The 13357-nt window shown below is 46.9% G+C and overlaps 1 protein-coding gene across 1 annotated transcript in view; it reads left to right on the top strand.

Annotated features, from left to right (window-relative positions):
- STPG4 (sperm-tail PG-rich repeat containing 4) overlaps positions 1-13357 on the top strand; it is a 172279-nt gene that overhangs the window by 115214 nt on the left and 43708 nt on the right. The window contains exon 6 of the mRNA XM_075341441.1: positions 6496-6600. Coding sequence (XP_075197556.1) covers positions 6496-6600 — 105 coding nt within the window. The remainder of the gene's footprint in view (positions 1-6495; positions 6601-13357) is intronic.

The following is a 13357-nucleotide window of genomic DNA, read 5'->3' as shown; positions in this document are numbered from 1 at the left end:
CCGGTACCCCGAGGCGATACCTCTCAGACATACTGCAGCAAAGCTTATAGCTCGGGAGTTGTTTGCTGTGTTCTGCCGGGTGGGGTTGCCCAAGGAGATCCTTACGGATCAGGGGACCCCATTCATGTCTAAAGTGACCAAAGAGCTATGCCGGCTACTCCAGATCAAGCAGTTGCGTACGTCTGTGTATCATCCTCAAACGGACGGTTTAGTTGAGCGTTTCAATAAAACCCTGAAAACCATGCTAAAAAGGGTGATTTCAAAAGACGGGAAAGACTGGGATATGATGCTTCCCTATTTGATGTTTGCCATCCGTGAGGTGCCACAGGCATCCACGGGGTTTTCGCCTTTTGAATTGTTATACGGGCGTCATCCCCGGGGATTGTTGGACCTGGCAAAGGAAACATGGGAGCAAGAGCCCACCCCCATAAAAGTGTGATTGAACACATTTTGGGTATGCAGAACCGCATAAGCGCGGTCATGCCAATTGTGAAGGACCATTTACAGGAGGCTCAGGCCGCGCAAAGCGGCCGCTACAATAGACAAGCCACCGTGCGGACCTTTAAACCCAGGGATCGGGTGTTGGTATTAATCCCCACGGCGGAGAGTAAATTCCTGGCTCAGTGGCAAGGCCCCTACGAGATAAAGGAAAGAGTCGGGGTGGTTAACTATAAAGTATTGCAGCCCGGTAGGCGAAAACCTGAACAAATATACCATGTCAACCTATTAAAACCTTGGCAGGAACGGGAAAGCCTGATGGCTGTTTTTTCCCCATCTCCCTCCTCTTCGGGTCGTTCACCTCCGGCTCCAGCGACCTCCGGAGAGGATGAACCGGAAGTAAGGATTGGAGAAGCCCTCACCAAGACTCAGAGGCGAGAGGCCAGACGGTTGGTTCAGCAGAACCCCGATGTCTTCTCCGAGCTGCCCGGTAGGACCAGTCTGATACGACATGATATTGTCACCGAGCCCCACCTGAAGGTAAGCCTGAAGTCATACCGGGTACCGGAGGCTCGACGACAAGCCATATCGGAGGAAGTAAAGACAATGTTACGCCTGGGGGTCATCGAAAAATCCCGGAGTGAATGGGCTAGTCCGATTGTCCTAATACCAAAACCCGATGGCTCCTTAAGGTTCTGCAATGACTTTAGGAGATTGAACGAAATATCCAAGTTCGATCTCTACCCCATGCCCCGGGTGGATGAGCTGATTGATAGGTTGGGACAGGCGCGATATTTTACCACGCTCGACCTGACCAAGGGGTACTGGCAGGTGCCACTGACGGAGTCCGCCAAGGAGAAAACCGCTTTTGTTACGCCGGAGGGTCTCTTCCACTATGTTGTCTTGCCTTTTGGGTTACATGGCGCTCCGGCCACGTTCCAGAGGTTGATGGACTTAGTGCTGGAACCCCACCAGGCGTATGCATCAGCGTACCTTGATGACATCATTATTTACAGCTCCGATTGGCAGACCCACTTGGAACAGGTACAAGCGGTGGTGGACGCGCTTCGAACAGCCGGATTGACAGCCAATCCCAAGAAATGTGCGTTGGGACTCACGGAAGCCCGCTACTTGGGCTACGTGATAGGCCAAGGAGTGATTAAGCCCCAAATTAACAAGGTTGAGGCGATCCAGAAGTGGCCTAGACCCCTGACCACGAAGCAGGTTAGGGCCTTCCTGGGTATCGTGGGGTACTACAGGAGGTTTGTAAAGGATTTTGCGGGACTATCAGCCCCCTTGACGGACCTTCTCAAAGGCAAGAAGTCCGTCATGGTGCGCTGGACTCCGCAGGCCGAGGACTCCTTCCGGGCCCTGAAGGGGGTCCTGTGCGGACAGCCCGTTCTTGTACACCCTGATTTCCGGACGGAGTTCATAGTACAGACTGACGCCTCAGAGGTCGGCCTGGGGGCAGTGTTGTCTCAGGTGGTTCAGGGGGTGGAACACCCCGTCACCTTCTTAAGTAGGAAGCTCACCCCTCCCGAGCGGAATTATAGCGTAGTGGAGAAGGAGTGCCTGGCGATCAAGTGGGCCTTGGAGTCCCTACGCTATTACCTGCTGGGACGGCAGTTTCGCTTGGTGACGGATCACTCTCCACTGGTCTGGATGAGGTCCGCCAAGGAACGGAATGCCCGGGTTACCCGGTGGTTCCTTTCTCTGCAGAACTTCCGGTTTACGGTTGAACATAGGGCCGGTGGGTTGCAGGGCAACGCCGATGCCTTGTCCCGCGGCCCGTGTTTGATGGCGAGAGTTCAACCCCGCACGATTGAACTGAGGGGGGGGGGGTATGTGAGACTGTGACCGGGGTTATCTATGACGGCCGGTATGTCTCGCCCCGGCTGTGCTCCCTCCATGATAGAAAGTAAATCCACTCCAGGGTTAATGCTGTTTCCCTACAGGCTGAAGGAAGGGTTAAATGGAAACAGGAACGAGAGCAGGTGTGCCGGGTGTGAGGGAGTGAACAGAACTCCCTGAGCTCTCTGCTGGAGAGGCACATGTATATTGTTGTGGACTTTTGTTTTGGACATTAAACCGTGTGCTGTGACCCTTAATGCCTGGATCCCATGTCTTCTGCTGCGCAGCCGACCGTGCTACCTCACAATATATATATATATATATACATAAAATATAAAGCTGAGTGTGTGTGTGTGTATGTATGTCTGCTAAAGGAATCCGCACCGTCGCATTTACAATCACGAAATTTTGCACAGACGCCTCATGTGACCCAGGGAGTGTCGTAGACTATGTTTTGACAGAAAAATGTAACACTGTGCTTTACAGTTAGTCTCTAAAATCCTGCCGCCATTAAACTGAATGGAGGTGGGAGCTATAGGTTATTAATAGCAACTGTCAGTGGTTGCTATAGGAACAAAATAAACTGTTAGTTGAAGCTTATGCGTGAGGTAATATGATGTCTTTGGAGAGATGGATAGAGAGACAGAAAAGACAGACAGACACAGACAGAGACAGATAGGGAAAGAGACAGCCCTGGAAAGAGACAGATGGGGAAAGAGACAAACTGGCAAAGAGACAGCCCTGGAAAGAGACAGATGGGGAAAGAGACAGCTGGGGAAAGAGACAGCTGGGGAAAGAGACAGCCGGGGAAAGAGACAGCCGGGGAAAGAGAGAGCCCTGGAAAGAGAGAGCCCTGGAAAGAGACAGACAGGGAAAGAGACAGACAGGGAAAGAGACAGACAGGGAAAGAGACAGACAGGGAAAGAGACAGACAGACACACACACATAGAGACAGACATAGAGATAGAGAGAGACAGACAGACACAGAGATGGAGACCGATAGACTGATACAAATACAGACAGAGATAGAAATAGTCAGACAGAGAGACAGACAGACAGCGAAACACATACAGAGAGACTGGGAGAGAGACAGAGAGACAGTTACTATCCCGGGCAATGCCTGGGTACTACAGATAGTAATTTTAATAAAATTAGCTATTTTGTGTATGATTTTACTCATGATATTGTTATCATTTTTTTCCATTTTTTTCAGTGTTTGAATGTTTGAACTTTATTTAGTAGTGTATTTGTATTCAAAACGCATCTGACTTTAAGCAATGAAAAAGTGGTAAAAACGCGGCTAAAATGCGGTAAAAACGCAAGCATATTGTCATGAACAGCCAGGGGAGTCACTCAGATATCCCGCAGCTGTTCGCTGATTTGTCACAAACACGACTACTCTCTAACGCCCCTCTTGTCGGCAGGCCACTTTTGGTACTGCATGACAATGCATAAAATGAGGCTGCTGAGCTGATAATGCTAAATATTGGAGGTCTCACAGCGAGGGTAAATATATATATCACCGATTCCCGCTAATGGAATATATATATACCTCGGTAATATTAATGATAGCACTCCAATAATTCTATGCAATAATTACGCTGCCACCACCCAGACTTTCTACAGGTAGCTGGGGACCAGTTTCAGATAGCATAGGGCCCTTTGGGTTTTGGATTTGTATATAAAGCATGAGGAAAGAAACTATTAAATTTTATATATTTAATCCGAACATAGGCAGTGTTTAAAAAAATATACAAGAATTTACAAAAGGGAACAATATAAAAACAGTATAAACAGTTACATAAAAATAAAAGGTATAAACGTGAAACTTACTAAACTCGTGCCATAGTGGTGACGTCTGAATTTAGGGAGGGAAGGGACTTCAAGAGAAGAAGATGGTATAATCGGCCACCATCACCACTTGCTGATGCCCTCCAGTACTGACTCCCCCCCATCAAGGAGCTAGTCGCTTTTATGCCCTTAGGTAACCCCCCTCTCTGTGACCTCATTTTACAGTCTCTTGTGGGCTGTGCCAACATTGTCTAAAAGTTCTTTAATTCTAGCTTTTCACATATCTTTGCCCCTGGGCCACACAGGTGAAAGATATTAGCGTCATATTTTATATCTCGATTTTACATTTACATAGATACCAAACACAATGCATCTAGCATAATTTTACTGGCCAATACTCATTTGTTGTGCTACCAGCGATCTTCCCGTGAAGCTAAACGGTGCGCTGGGTTCAGCGCGCTACAGGGATTCTGGCAATATGCTTTTAATTGTTCTAGTATTAACGTAGCACTTAAAAACTGTTTTAGAAGTTTTCCCTCCAATAGAACAAAGGGATGTCTTTTCTATGCATCCTTTGGCTGCAGTTCTACCATCACCCAAAGTCATAAATACCTAAACTTTCAGGCCGATCAGATAATCGTCAAGACGATCTGTGGCTGATTGCCAAGAGGGGGGTGAGGACCCTTCAAGAGTTTTACATGACACGTATTTATAGTGTTTTTGTGGTCACAACCAAATTTGACAAAAACAATTTCTGCCAGAGGATGCGTTTAGAACTGCAAGTAACTCAATGCAAAGTGCGCACATAGCCTTAAGGTTTTGTGTCAAACTGTGCAAAAAAAAACACAACAAAACTTCAACTGTGCACAGGCCCTAACTCCTAGTCTCTTTACCCACTAGCTTAGAGACAACTGAAAATTAACGAGAGATCCTGCAGAGGGAAAAACTGGTGATAAGTGCAGGATACATCTCCTACAACAGCCAGTGATGGCGTGATTCCTCATATACACAGAAAGGACAGCTTATTCTGAAAAGTCACAAGAAATGACAGGCATGCTTTAAAGCAAACCTGACAGCAGATCCATACCGCCGAATCACAGGCAACATAAGTCATATAGTAGCTGCGTGATTGCCGCTGTGTTTTTGTCTGAACTTTTGCTGTTTAGGAGATGACATACTTTGAAAAGTCAACTGAGAAACATGCATTTTGGATGACTAGTCCACGAAGCGAGTCACTGGCTACTTCTCCCCACCCTGTTATCATCGACGGATAGGTCTTTTCATATGCACACACATAGGGAGAGATTTGTCAGTCAAAGAGAGTGGGGAAAGGGGGAAGCCACTGGGAAACTGCCTTGTGGACTAAAGGGGGCTTTACATGTGAAAGCACCCGCCCCCATTGGTTGTGCGTCACGGGCAAATCGCTGCCCGTGGCGCATAAGCGTCTGTGTGACGGGTTAGGACCCGTCACACATACTTTTCTGCCTAGCGACATCCTTTCTAAGGGGGAGGCATCACAGCGGCGTCACTAAGCGGCCGCCCAATAGAAGCGGAGGGGCGGAGATGAGCGGCCGGAATATCCCGCCCACCTCCTTCCTTCCTCATTGTGGGCTTCCACAGGTACGGTGTTGTTCCTCGTCCCTGCGGTGTCACATGTAGTGATGTGTGCTGCCGCAGGAACGACGAACAACCTGCGTCCTCAACAACCAACGATTTTTTGAAAATGAACGATGTGTCAACGATGGGCGATTTGGTGAGTATTTTCCATCATTAACAGCCGTTCGTTATTGTCACACGCAAACGTCGCTAACGATACCGGATGTGCGTCACGGAATCCGTGACCCCGGCGATATATCGTTAGATACGTTGTTGCGTGTAACGGGGCCTTAAAGTTATGTTCCCACGTGTCATCTTTTTTGTTAGTGCATCCTGAGTGCATCTTAAAGTGCATCAAAAACGCACCATGGCAAAAACGCATTAAAAACGTAATGCTCTTTTACCGCGTTTTGCCCAATGCGTTTTTTAAGTCAAATCTATTAACTGGAGGGCTCAAAAACGCGGTAAAAACGCAAAAAGAATTGACATATTGCATCTTGAAAAACGCAGCCAAGATGCAGCCAACAAAAGATGCCCAGTGTGGACAGCAAAATCGAAATCTCATAGCATTTGCTGGGAGAAGGAAATGCAAAAATGCACCAAAAAATGCAATAAAAGATGCAGTGTGCGAACTCAGCCTAAGTCATCGAAGATGTATGGTTCCTGGCTGGTTTTTCAAAGTAGCTGTAACCAGTAATGCAGCTAGAGTTGTATTTATGCAGCCTGACGTTCAAATAGCTTGAATCTATTCTCAGGTTCCTTTTACTGTTTAATTATCATAATCATGTAACAGTGATAGGATTTTTTTTTGTATTGCAGCGAGAAGGTCCAGGACCTGGAGCCTACCGTCTGAAAAACATCTCAACAACCAGTATTTCATCAAGCTTCAAGTCCGGTGTGCCCAGATTCCGCTCAATAATAAGTGTAAGTTTGGAAATTATGTAAAAGAATATGATTTACAGTTAAAAAAAAAACAAAAACTAAAGGAAAATCAGCAACTTTTTTAACATATTTCTTCATTTTTGTTACACTAAAGGTAAGGTATGTCTGTGGCACCCCCTGAGGCTCTAGTTGCCACAGGGTACTGCACCCCAATTAGGGTGCGGTATCTATCTCAGGTAAGGAGGGGGTTAATCACCGGTGTCCCACATTCACACACTACACACAACTTAGCAACCTTCACACAGAGTGGGTTGGCTCAGAGTAGGCAGGGGGTTGGCCATACGAACATGGACTTCCTAGTCACTGAAGCCAGCCTCCTGGGGAGCGAGTTCCACTTGGAGTATAAATAGGCACTACACATGCACATCATGGCCAGTCAGACCCGTCAGGACCATAGTTCTGGTGACACATCTCTGGAGAACTTGGACTTCACAGGGCCCAGGAGCTTGGAGTGGGAGTTTAGCCGGGGTACCTAAATGTGGTGGGGGACACCCTAGAAATAGGACTCTCACTCCTTCGCTATCAAAATACCAGTGGTGACTCCTTTACCGGATCTGAGATTGACCGGACCCCATCACGTCAGTGACCAGTGTGACCGAACTGGCAGTTGAAGCTGAGAGTAAACTACACTCAGAACACCAACTCATCGCCGGGCCGTTTCAGGTCGGGTCAGGTGTTATAACGGGGTGGCCTTGCCCGGTTCCATTTCCCCGAGGCGTACAGTTAAATGGAAGGGGAGGCGGGGTATTTGGAGAGGGTTTGTCGTGACACCACCTGTGGTATGCGGCCAGAGATTAGCCGCCGTTGCCTCACCGGGGCAGGTGTTATGGTAACCGGGATGGTGTCGCTCCCCGCAGGCGGAGCAAGCTGCGGGTGGATGATGAGGGTAGTAGTGGCCATTGGCCCCTAAGCGCTGGGCGGTGGCGCCGGTAAGAACGAGCCAAAACAGTCTCTGCGGGTTCAGGGTGTAGTTTATTCACAACTTCAGCTGCCAGCCCGGTCACACTGGACCGTGATGGGCTCCGGTCAATCCCAGATCCGGTAAAGGGGTCACCACCAGTGTTTGGAGAAAGAAGGAGAGAGAGAATGTCCTTTTCTAGGGTGTCCCCCTCAACAGTTAGGTACCCCTGGTTAAACTCCAGCTCCAAGCCTCAGGGCCCAGTAAAGTACAAGTTTTCCAGAGATGTGTTGCCAGAACAATGGTCCTGATGGGTCTGCCTGGACATGATGTGCATGTGTAGTGCCTATTTATAACCCAAGTGGAACCCGCCCCCCAGGTGGCTGGCTTCAGTGACCAGGAAGTCCATGTTCGTATGGCCAGCCCCCTGCCTACTCTGAGCCAACCCACTCTGTGTGAAGGTTGCTAAGCTGTGTGTAGTGTGTGAATGAGGAACATCGGTGATTAACCCCCTCCTTACCTGAGATAGATACCGCACCTTAATTGGGGTGCAGTACCCTGTGGCAACCAGAGCCTCAGGGGTGCCACATATATACAATAAAGTTAGCTAACTATAGGTATGTCATTTGTAATAATACACCCGGTTTTCTCTGGTGAAGTTTTCTGTAATTTCTGCAGAACTAAAGTCAGTGCATTGTTAAAATCAGACCATGTAACTTATACAGCGATGTGACTGGAAACTGCTTGGATCTGAGGAAGTGCATTTGGTGGTACGCCAACATTTCGGAACTAGTTTACACGGAGTGGCCTTTATGTTGTTCTCCGTTTAGTGGCACTGGAGACTGACAGCTGTTTTATTATCAGGTGCTAAGCCATTGGAGCAGCTGCAAATTACACATTTACTCTGTCTGCCGACAAGCAAACAAGTTGTATGCCCTCATAAAAATGATATACTCCCATAACGAGTTCTGGCCGTCCCGTGCTGCACAGAGCTTTATATTCTGTTTTATACTTACACTTTTGCCTCTTTCTACATTTGCATTTTTTTCTCTACCATTTTTCTGTAGTTTTATTATTTTAGGTAATCTTATTTGCTATGTCTCCATGACTAATTTTAAAAGAACAACAATTTTTTTGTTTCCTATCACTCCTTGTTAGCGAGAGTCACATAATCATATTTTCTCCATCCAAGAAAACTGGTCCGATTACGCTAATCAGATTCTGATCCGAGTTTGATCAAATCTGTGATCCGCTTTGCTGAGGTGTGGAGAAGAATAAAAATCTCCACTTTCTCCATTCTGTCGATCCATGAAAATCGGACCACAATCAGATATCATCCAACTTTTTTCACTGACCCATAGACTTTAGGCTGCTTCCACACATCCGGTTTTTCCTGTGTGGCACAATACGGCGCTTTGCAGAAAAACGCAACCGTTTTTTTTTTTTGCCGCCGGTTGCGTTTTTTTCGCATAGACTTACATTAGTGCCGTATTGTGCCGCATGGGCTTGCGTTCCGTCCGGTTTGTGCCGCATGTGGCAGATTTAGCTGATGCGGCGGCCAGATGGAACGTTGCCTGACACGTTTTTTTGTCCGGCAAAAAAAAAACGCATCGCGCCGCATCCTGCCAATGCGGCGCGATTTGCTGAGGCAAAAAACGCATCCGGCCGCCGCATGCATTTTTTTCCACTGCGCATGCTCAGTAGCCTGCCGCAAGCAGAAAAAAACGGACGGGCCGCATGTAAAAAACGTATGCAAAGGATGCGGTTTTGTCGCCGCATCCGTTGCATAGGTTTTAGAGCCGGATTGGCCGGCTCTGCTAAAACCGGAGATGTGAAAGCAGCCTTAATGGCCGAGTGTTATTCGCTTTATGGAAGCAAATCGTGAATGTTGCGATTTTTTGTTTCCTCAGACCACTCGATCCGAGGAAATAATTGGGCATGTGTAGTTCCTCATTGAATAACATTGGCCCGAGTGCACACTTGTACCAAAAATATGGTCGTCTGCACGACCCCTAAGGCTATGTGCCCACGGGAGCTCGCACCTGCGGATATAGCCGCAGGTTTGTCTGCAAGTTTCCCGCAGCAGCTCCCTGGAATCCGCAGCTATACATAGCTGCGGGATTCCAGCGAAATATCTGCGGAAAACCTGTGGACATTCATGCGACTTACCTGCAGAAGTCCCGGCCTCTATCTCCATAGTGGAGAGCCGGGACGTCCGCAGATATTTCCACGGGTATAATTGACATGCAGTTATGTGCGGCTGTGGGACATCCGCAGCATATTCCACAGCCGCACATATCACAGCATGGATACAGCACTCCCCATGTCCCATAGGAGAACATGGGGAGTGTCTGTACTTACTAAAACCTAGAAAATTCAGATAAATCCGCAGGTTTTCCGTGGCAAATTCCGCGGGTACAGAGTCCCGTGGGCACATAGCCTTAAAGTGAACCTGTCAGGTTCAATATGCACCCAGAACCACAAGCAGTTCTGGGTGCATATTGCTAATCCTTGCCTAACTGTCTCTGTATCTAGTAGGGATCTTTAGAAAAAGTGTTTCTAAAGATCTTTTACCGTATGCTAATGAGGACGAGGACTAGTCCCCTGGGCGTTAGTTCCCTTGGTAGTCAACCCCATTAGCATGTTACAGAAACTTGTGGACAAAAAGGGGTATTTATCATGTTTTTGAAGTAAAACTACTGTACCACAGTTGTGAAAAAGTATACAGTTTTTATTATTACAAAAAGTGCAAATATCAAAATCACATGTGATAACAGTTAGTAGTTAGACATACATAGTTAAAATCCAATTAGATGAGACAGAGAGAGAAAAAGGTCCCAGAGAGGGAGACAGACTACCCCTTAGCTAAAACTGGGAAGAAACTGGTATTACTATATCCCAGGGGGGCATATAAGTAACCAAAAGATATCAATAGTATATCCCCTGGGCTAGTGGAGAGATGGAATGGCCATACATTAAACAGTAACCGACAGGATAAGGTCCAAATCAGGGCCTGAGTGCACCAGTATGTAACACCACCAGAAAATACATAGCAATATCTCAGATAGAGAAAAAAATAAATAAATATATACCGTATTTTTCGCTTTATAAGACGCACCGGATTATAAGACGCACCCCAAATTTAGACATAAAAAAAGGTAAAGAAAAATGGGGTCCGTCTTATACTCCGGTGTTCTCTTACAGGAGGGGGGCAGCAGTGGTGGGTCACAGGAGTCAGAGGTTGTGCTGGCAGGCGCGGCGGATCAGTAGCAGCGGGGTCCGTGGTGGCAGGTGCGGTGGCGTCCGTGGTTGCAGGTGCAGCGGTGTCCGTGGTTGCAGGTGCGGTGGTGTCCGTGGTTGCAGGTGCGGTGGCGTCCGTGGTTGCAGGTGCGGTGGTGGCAGGCGCGGTGGCGTCCGGGGTAGCAGGAGCCGCGGGGTCCATGGTGGTGGTGGTCCCGGTTCAAATGATGGCGCCTGGAGCAGCGCATGCGCAGATGGAGCTCTCATCCAAGGGCTCAATTTGCGCACGCGCTGACTCCCGGAGCAGCGCGTGCGCAGATGGAGCTCTCATCCAAGAGCTCCATCTGCGCACGCGCTTGCTTTCGGCGCCATCATTTGAAACTGGGACCGCGGACAAACTGGGTAACTTGCTGCACAGCCGCCCGCCCCGCACGCACAGAGTGGCAGCCAGTAGGCTGCCCGCCCACCCTGCGTGCAAGCGGCCAGGTACCTTTATTTAAAAAAAAGAAAATTAGCAACTTTTAAAAAAGCTGCTATTGACAAATCAAATGAAAATATCTGGAAAGCACCAAATCTCGCCCTCAATGGGGAACATAAACACACGAGCACATAAAATAAACTTGCTTTTTATGCCCACACAGTGCCTTTCAGCTTCATTGCTGGTAATAGTCCTAAATGTTCCTGTTGTTGCTTCTGCAGTAGTGCCCTTGGTATTTGGACTACTATGAGGCTGTCAAGTTTGGGTTTGTGCATCATGGTCTGGGCTTGGATGGTCACACACATTGGCACTCTTCCCATGGGGTCTAAGCCACTGAGTTTTAAGTAGTAATCTAGCACCACCAAAATAGTAATAAAGGCCATCTATATTCCATAATTGTCTCCCTCCAGAATACAAATTCTATCGTACAATAGAATGTTACGCATTTCGAACTTCTCACAGTTCTTAATCATAAAAGTAATTTATGACTAAGAAGAAGTCTGAGAAGTTCGAAACGTGTAAAGTTGTATTGTAGACAATGAAATTTTTATTCCAGATGGAGACAATTACCGTATGGACTAAAGAGTGTCTTTTTTACTATTTTGGAGGTGCTGGATTACTATTTTTTTTTCTATTTTGCCTACTTCCTAAGGAACCAGCTTGGGGATTTCCTGCATAACCACCTCAGATTTGTTGGGATTCCTGCATCTGTGGTGAGCTAATAGACTCCCCTTCTTTTTCTAGTGCCTTTTAAGATCACTACACCATGTCCCAAATTATTATGCAAATTGGATTTTGGTGTCCTAGCGTTAATTTTTTTTTTCCAATGAAACTCATTGATGGTATTGTATCTCAGGGCTCTTTGGATCACTGAAATCAATCTCAGATACCTGTGATAATTAGTTTGCCAGGTGAGCCCAATAAAAGGAAAACTGGATGCACCACAATATTAAGCAGGCCACAGTTTTCAAGTTACATGGGAAAGAAAAAGGATCTCTCTGCTGCCGAAAAGCATCAAATAGTGCAATCCTTGGACAAGGGATGAAAACATTAGATATTTCACGAAAACCTGAGCTTGATCATCATACTGTGAAGAGATTTGTGGCTGATTCTGAGCACAGACGTGTTCGTGCTGATAAAGGTAGAATGAGGAAGGTTTCTGTCAGGCAAGTCCATCGGATTAAGAGAGCAGCTGCTAAAAAGCCATTACAAACCAGCAAACAGATATTTGAAGCTGCTGGTGCCTCTGGAGTCCCTCGAACCTCAAGGTGTAGGATCCTTCAAAAGCTTGCTGTGGTGCATAAACCTACAATTCGGCCACCCCTAACCAGTGCTCACAAGCAGAAACGGTTGCAGTGGAGCCAGACATACATGAAGACTAATCTTCAAACAGTCTTGTTTGCTGATGAATGTCGAGCAACCCTGGATGGTCCAGATGGATGGAGTAGTGGATGGTTGGTGGATGGCCACCATGTCCCAACAAGGCTGTGACGTCAGCAAGTAGATGGAGGAGTCATGTTTTGGGCTGGAATCATGGGGAGAAATCTGGTAGGCCCCTTTAGGGTTCCTGAAGGTGTGAAAATGACCTCTGCAAAGTATATAGAGTTTCTGACTGACAACTTACTTCCATGGTACAGAAAGCAGAAATGTGCCTTCAGGAGCAAAATCATCTTCATGCATGATAATGCACCATCTCATGCTGCAAAGAAGACCTCTGTGTCATTGGCTGCTATGGGCATTAAAAGGAGATAAACTCATGGTGTGGCCACCATCTTTCCCTGATCTTAACCCTATAGAGAACCTTTGGAGTATCATCAAGCAAAGGATCTATGAGAGTGGGAGGCAGTTCATATCAAAACAGCAGCTCTGGGAGGCTATTCTGACATCATACAAAGAAATTCAAGCAGAAACTCTCCAAAAACTCACCAGTTCAATGGACGCAAGAATTGTGAAGGTGATATCAAAGAAGGGTTCCTATGTTAACATGTAACTTGGCCTGTTAGGATGTTTTGGATTTAAACAGCATTTTATTTCAGTGAATGTGACCTCCTAATGCTGCAAATTCCACAAATGAGCATTTTCAGTTCTTTAAAACATATAAAATGTTTAGAAACTCTACTGTG

Source organism: Anomaloglossus baeobatrachus, chromosome 3, assembly GCF_048569485.1.
Source record: "Anomaloglossus baeobatrachus isolate aAnoBae1 chromosome 3, aAnoBae1.hap1, whole genome shotgun sequence".
Lineage (NCBI taxonomy): Eukaryota > Metazoa > Chordata > Amphibia > Anura > Aromobatidae > Anomaloglossus > Anomaloglossus baeobatrachus.
This window is presented reverse-complemented; position numbering and strand designations above follow the sequence as displayed.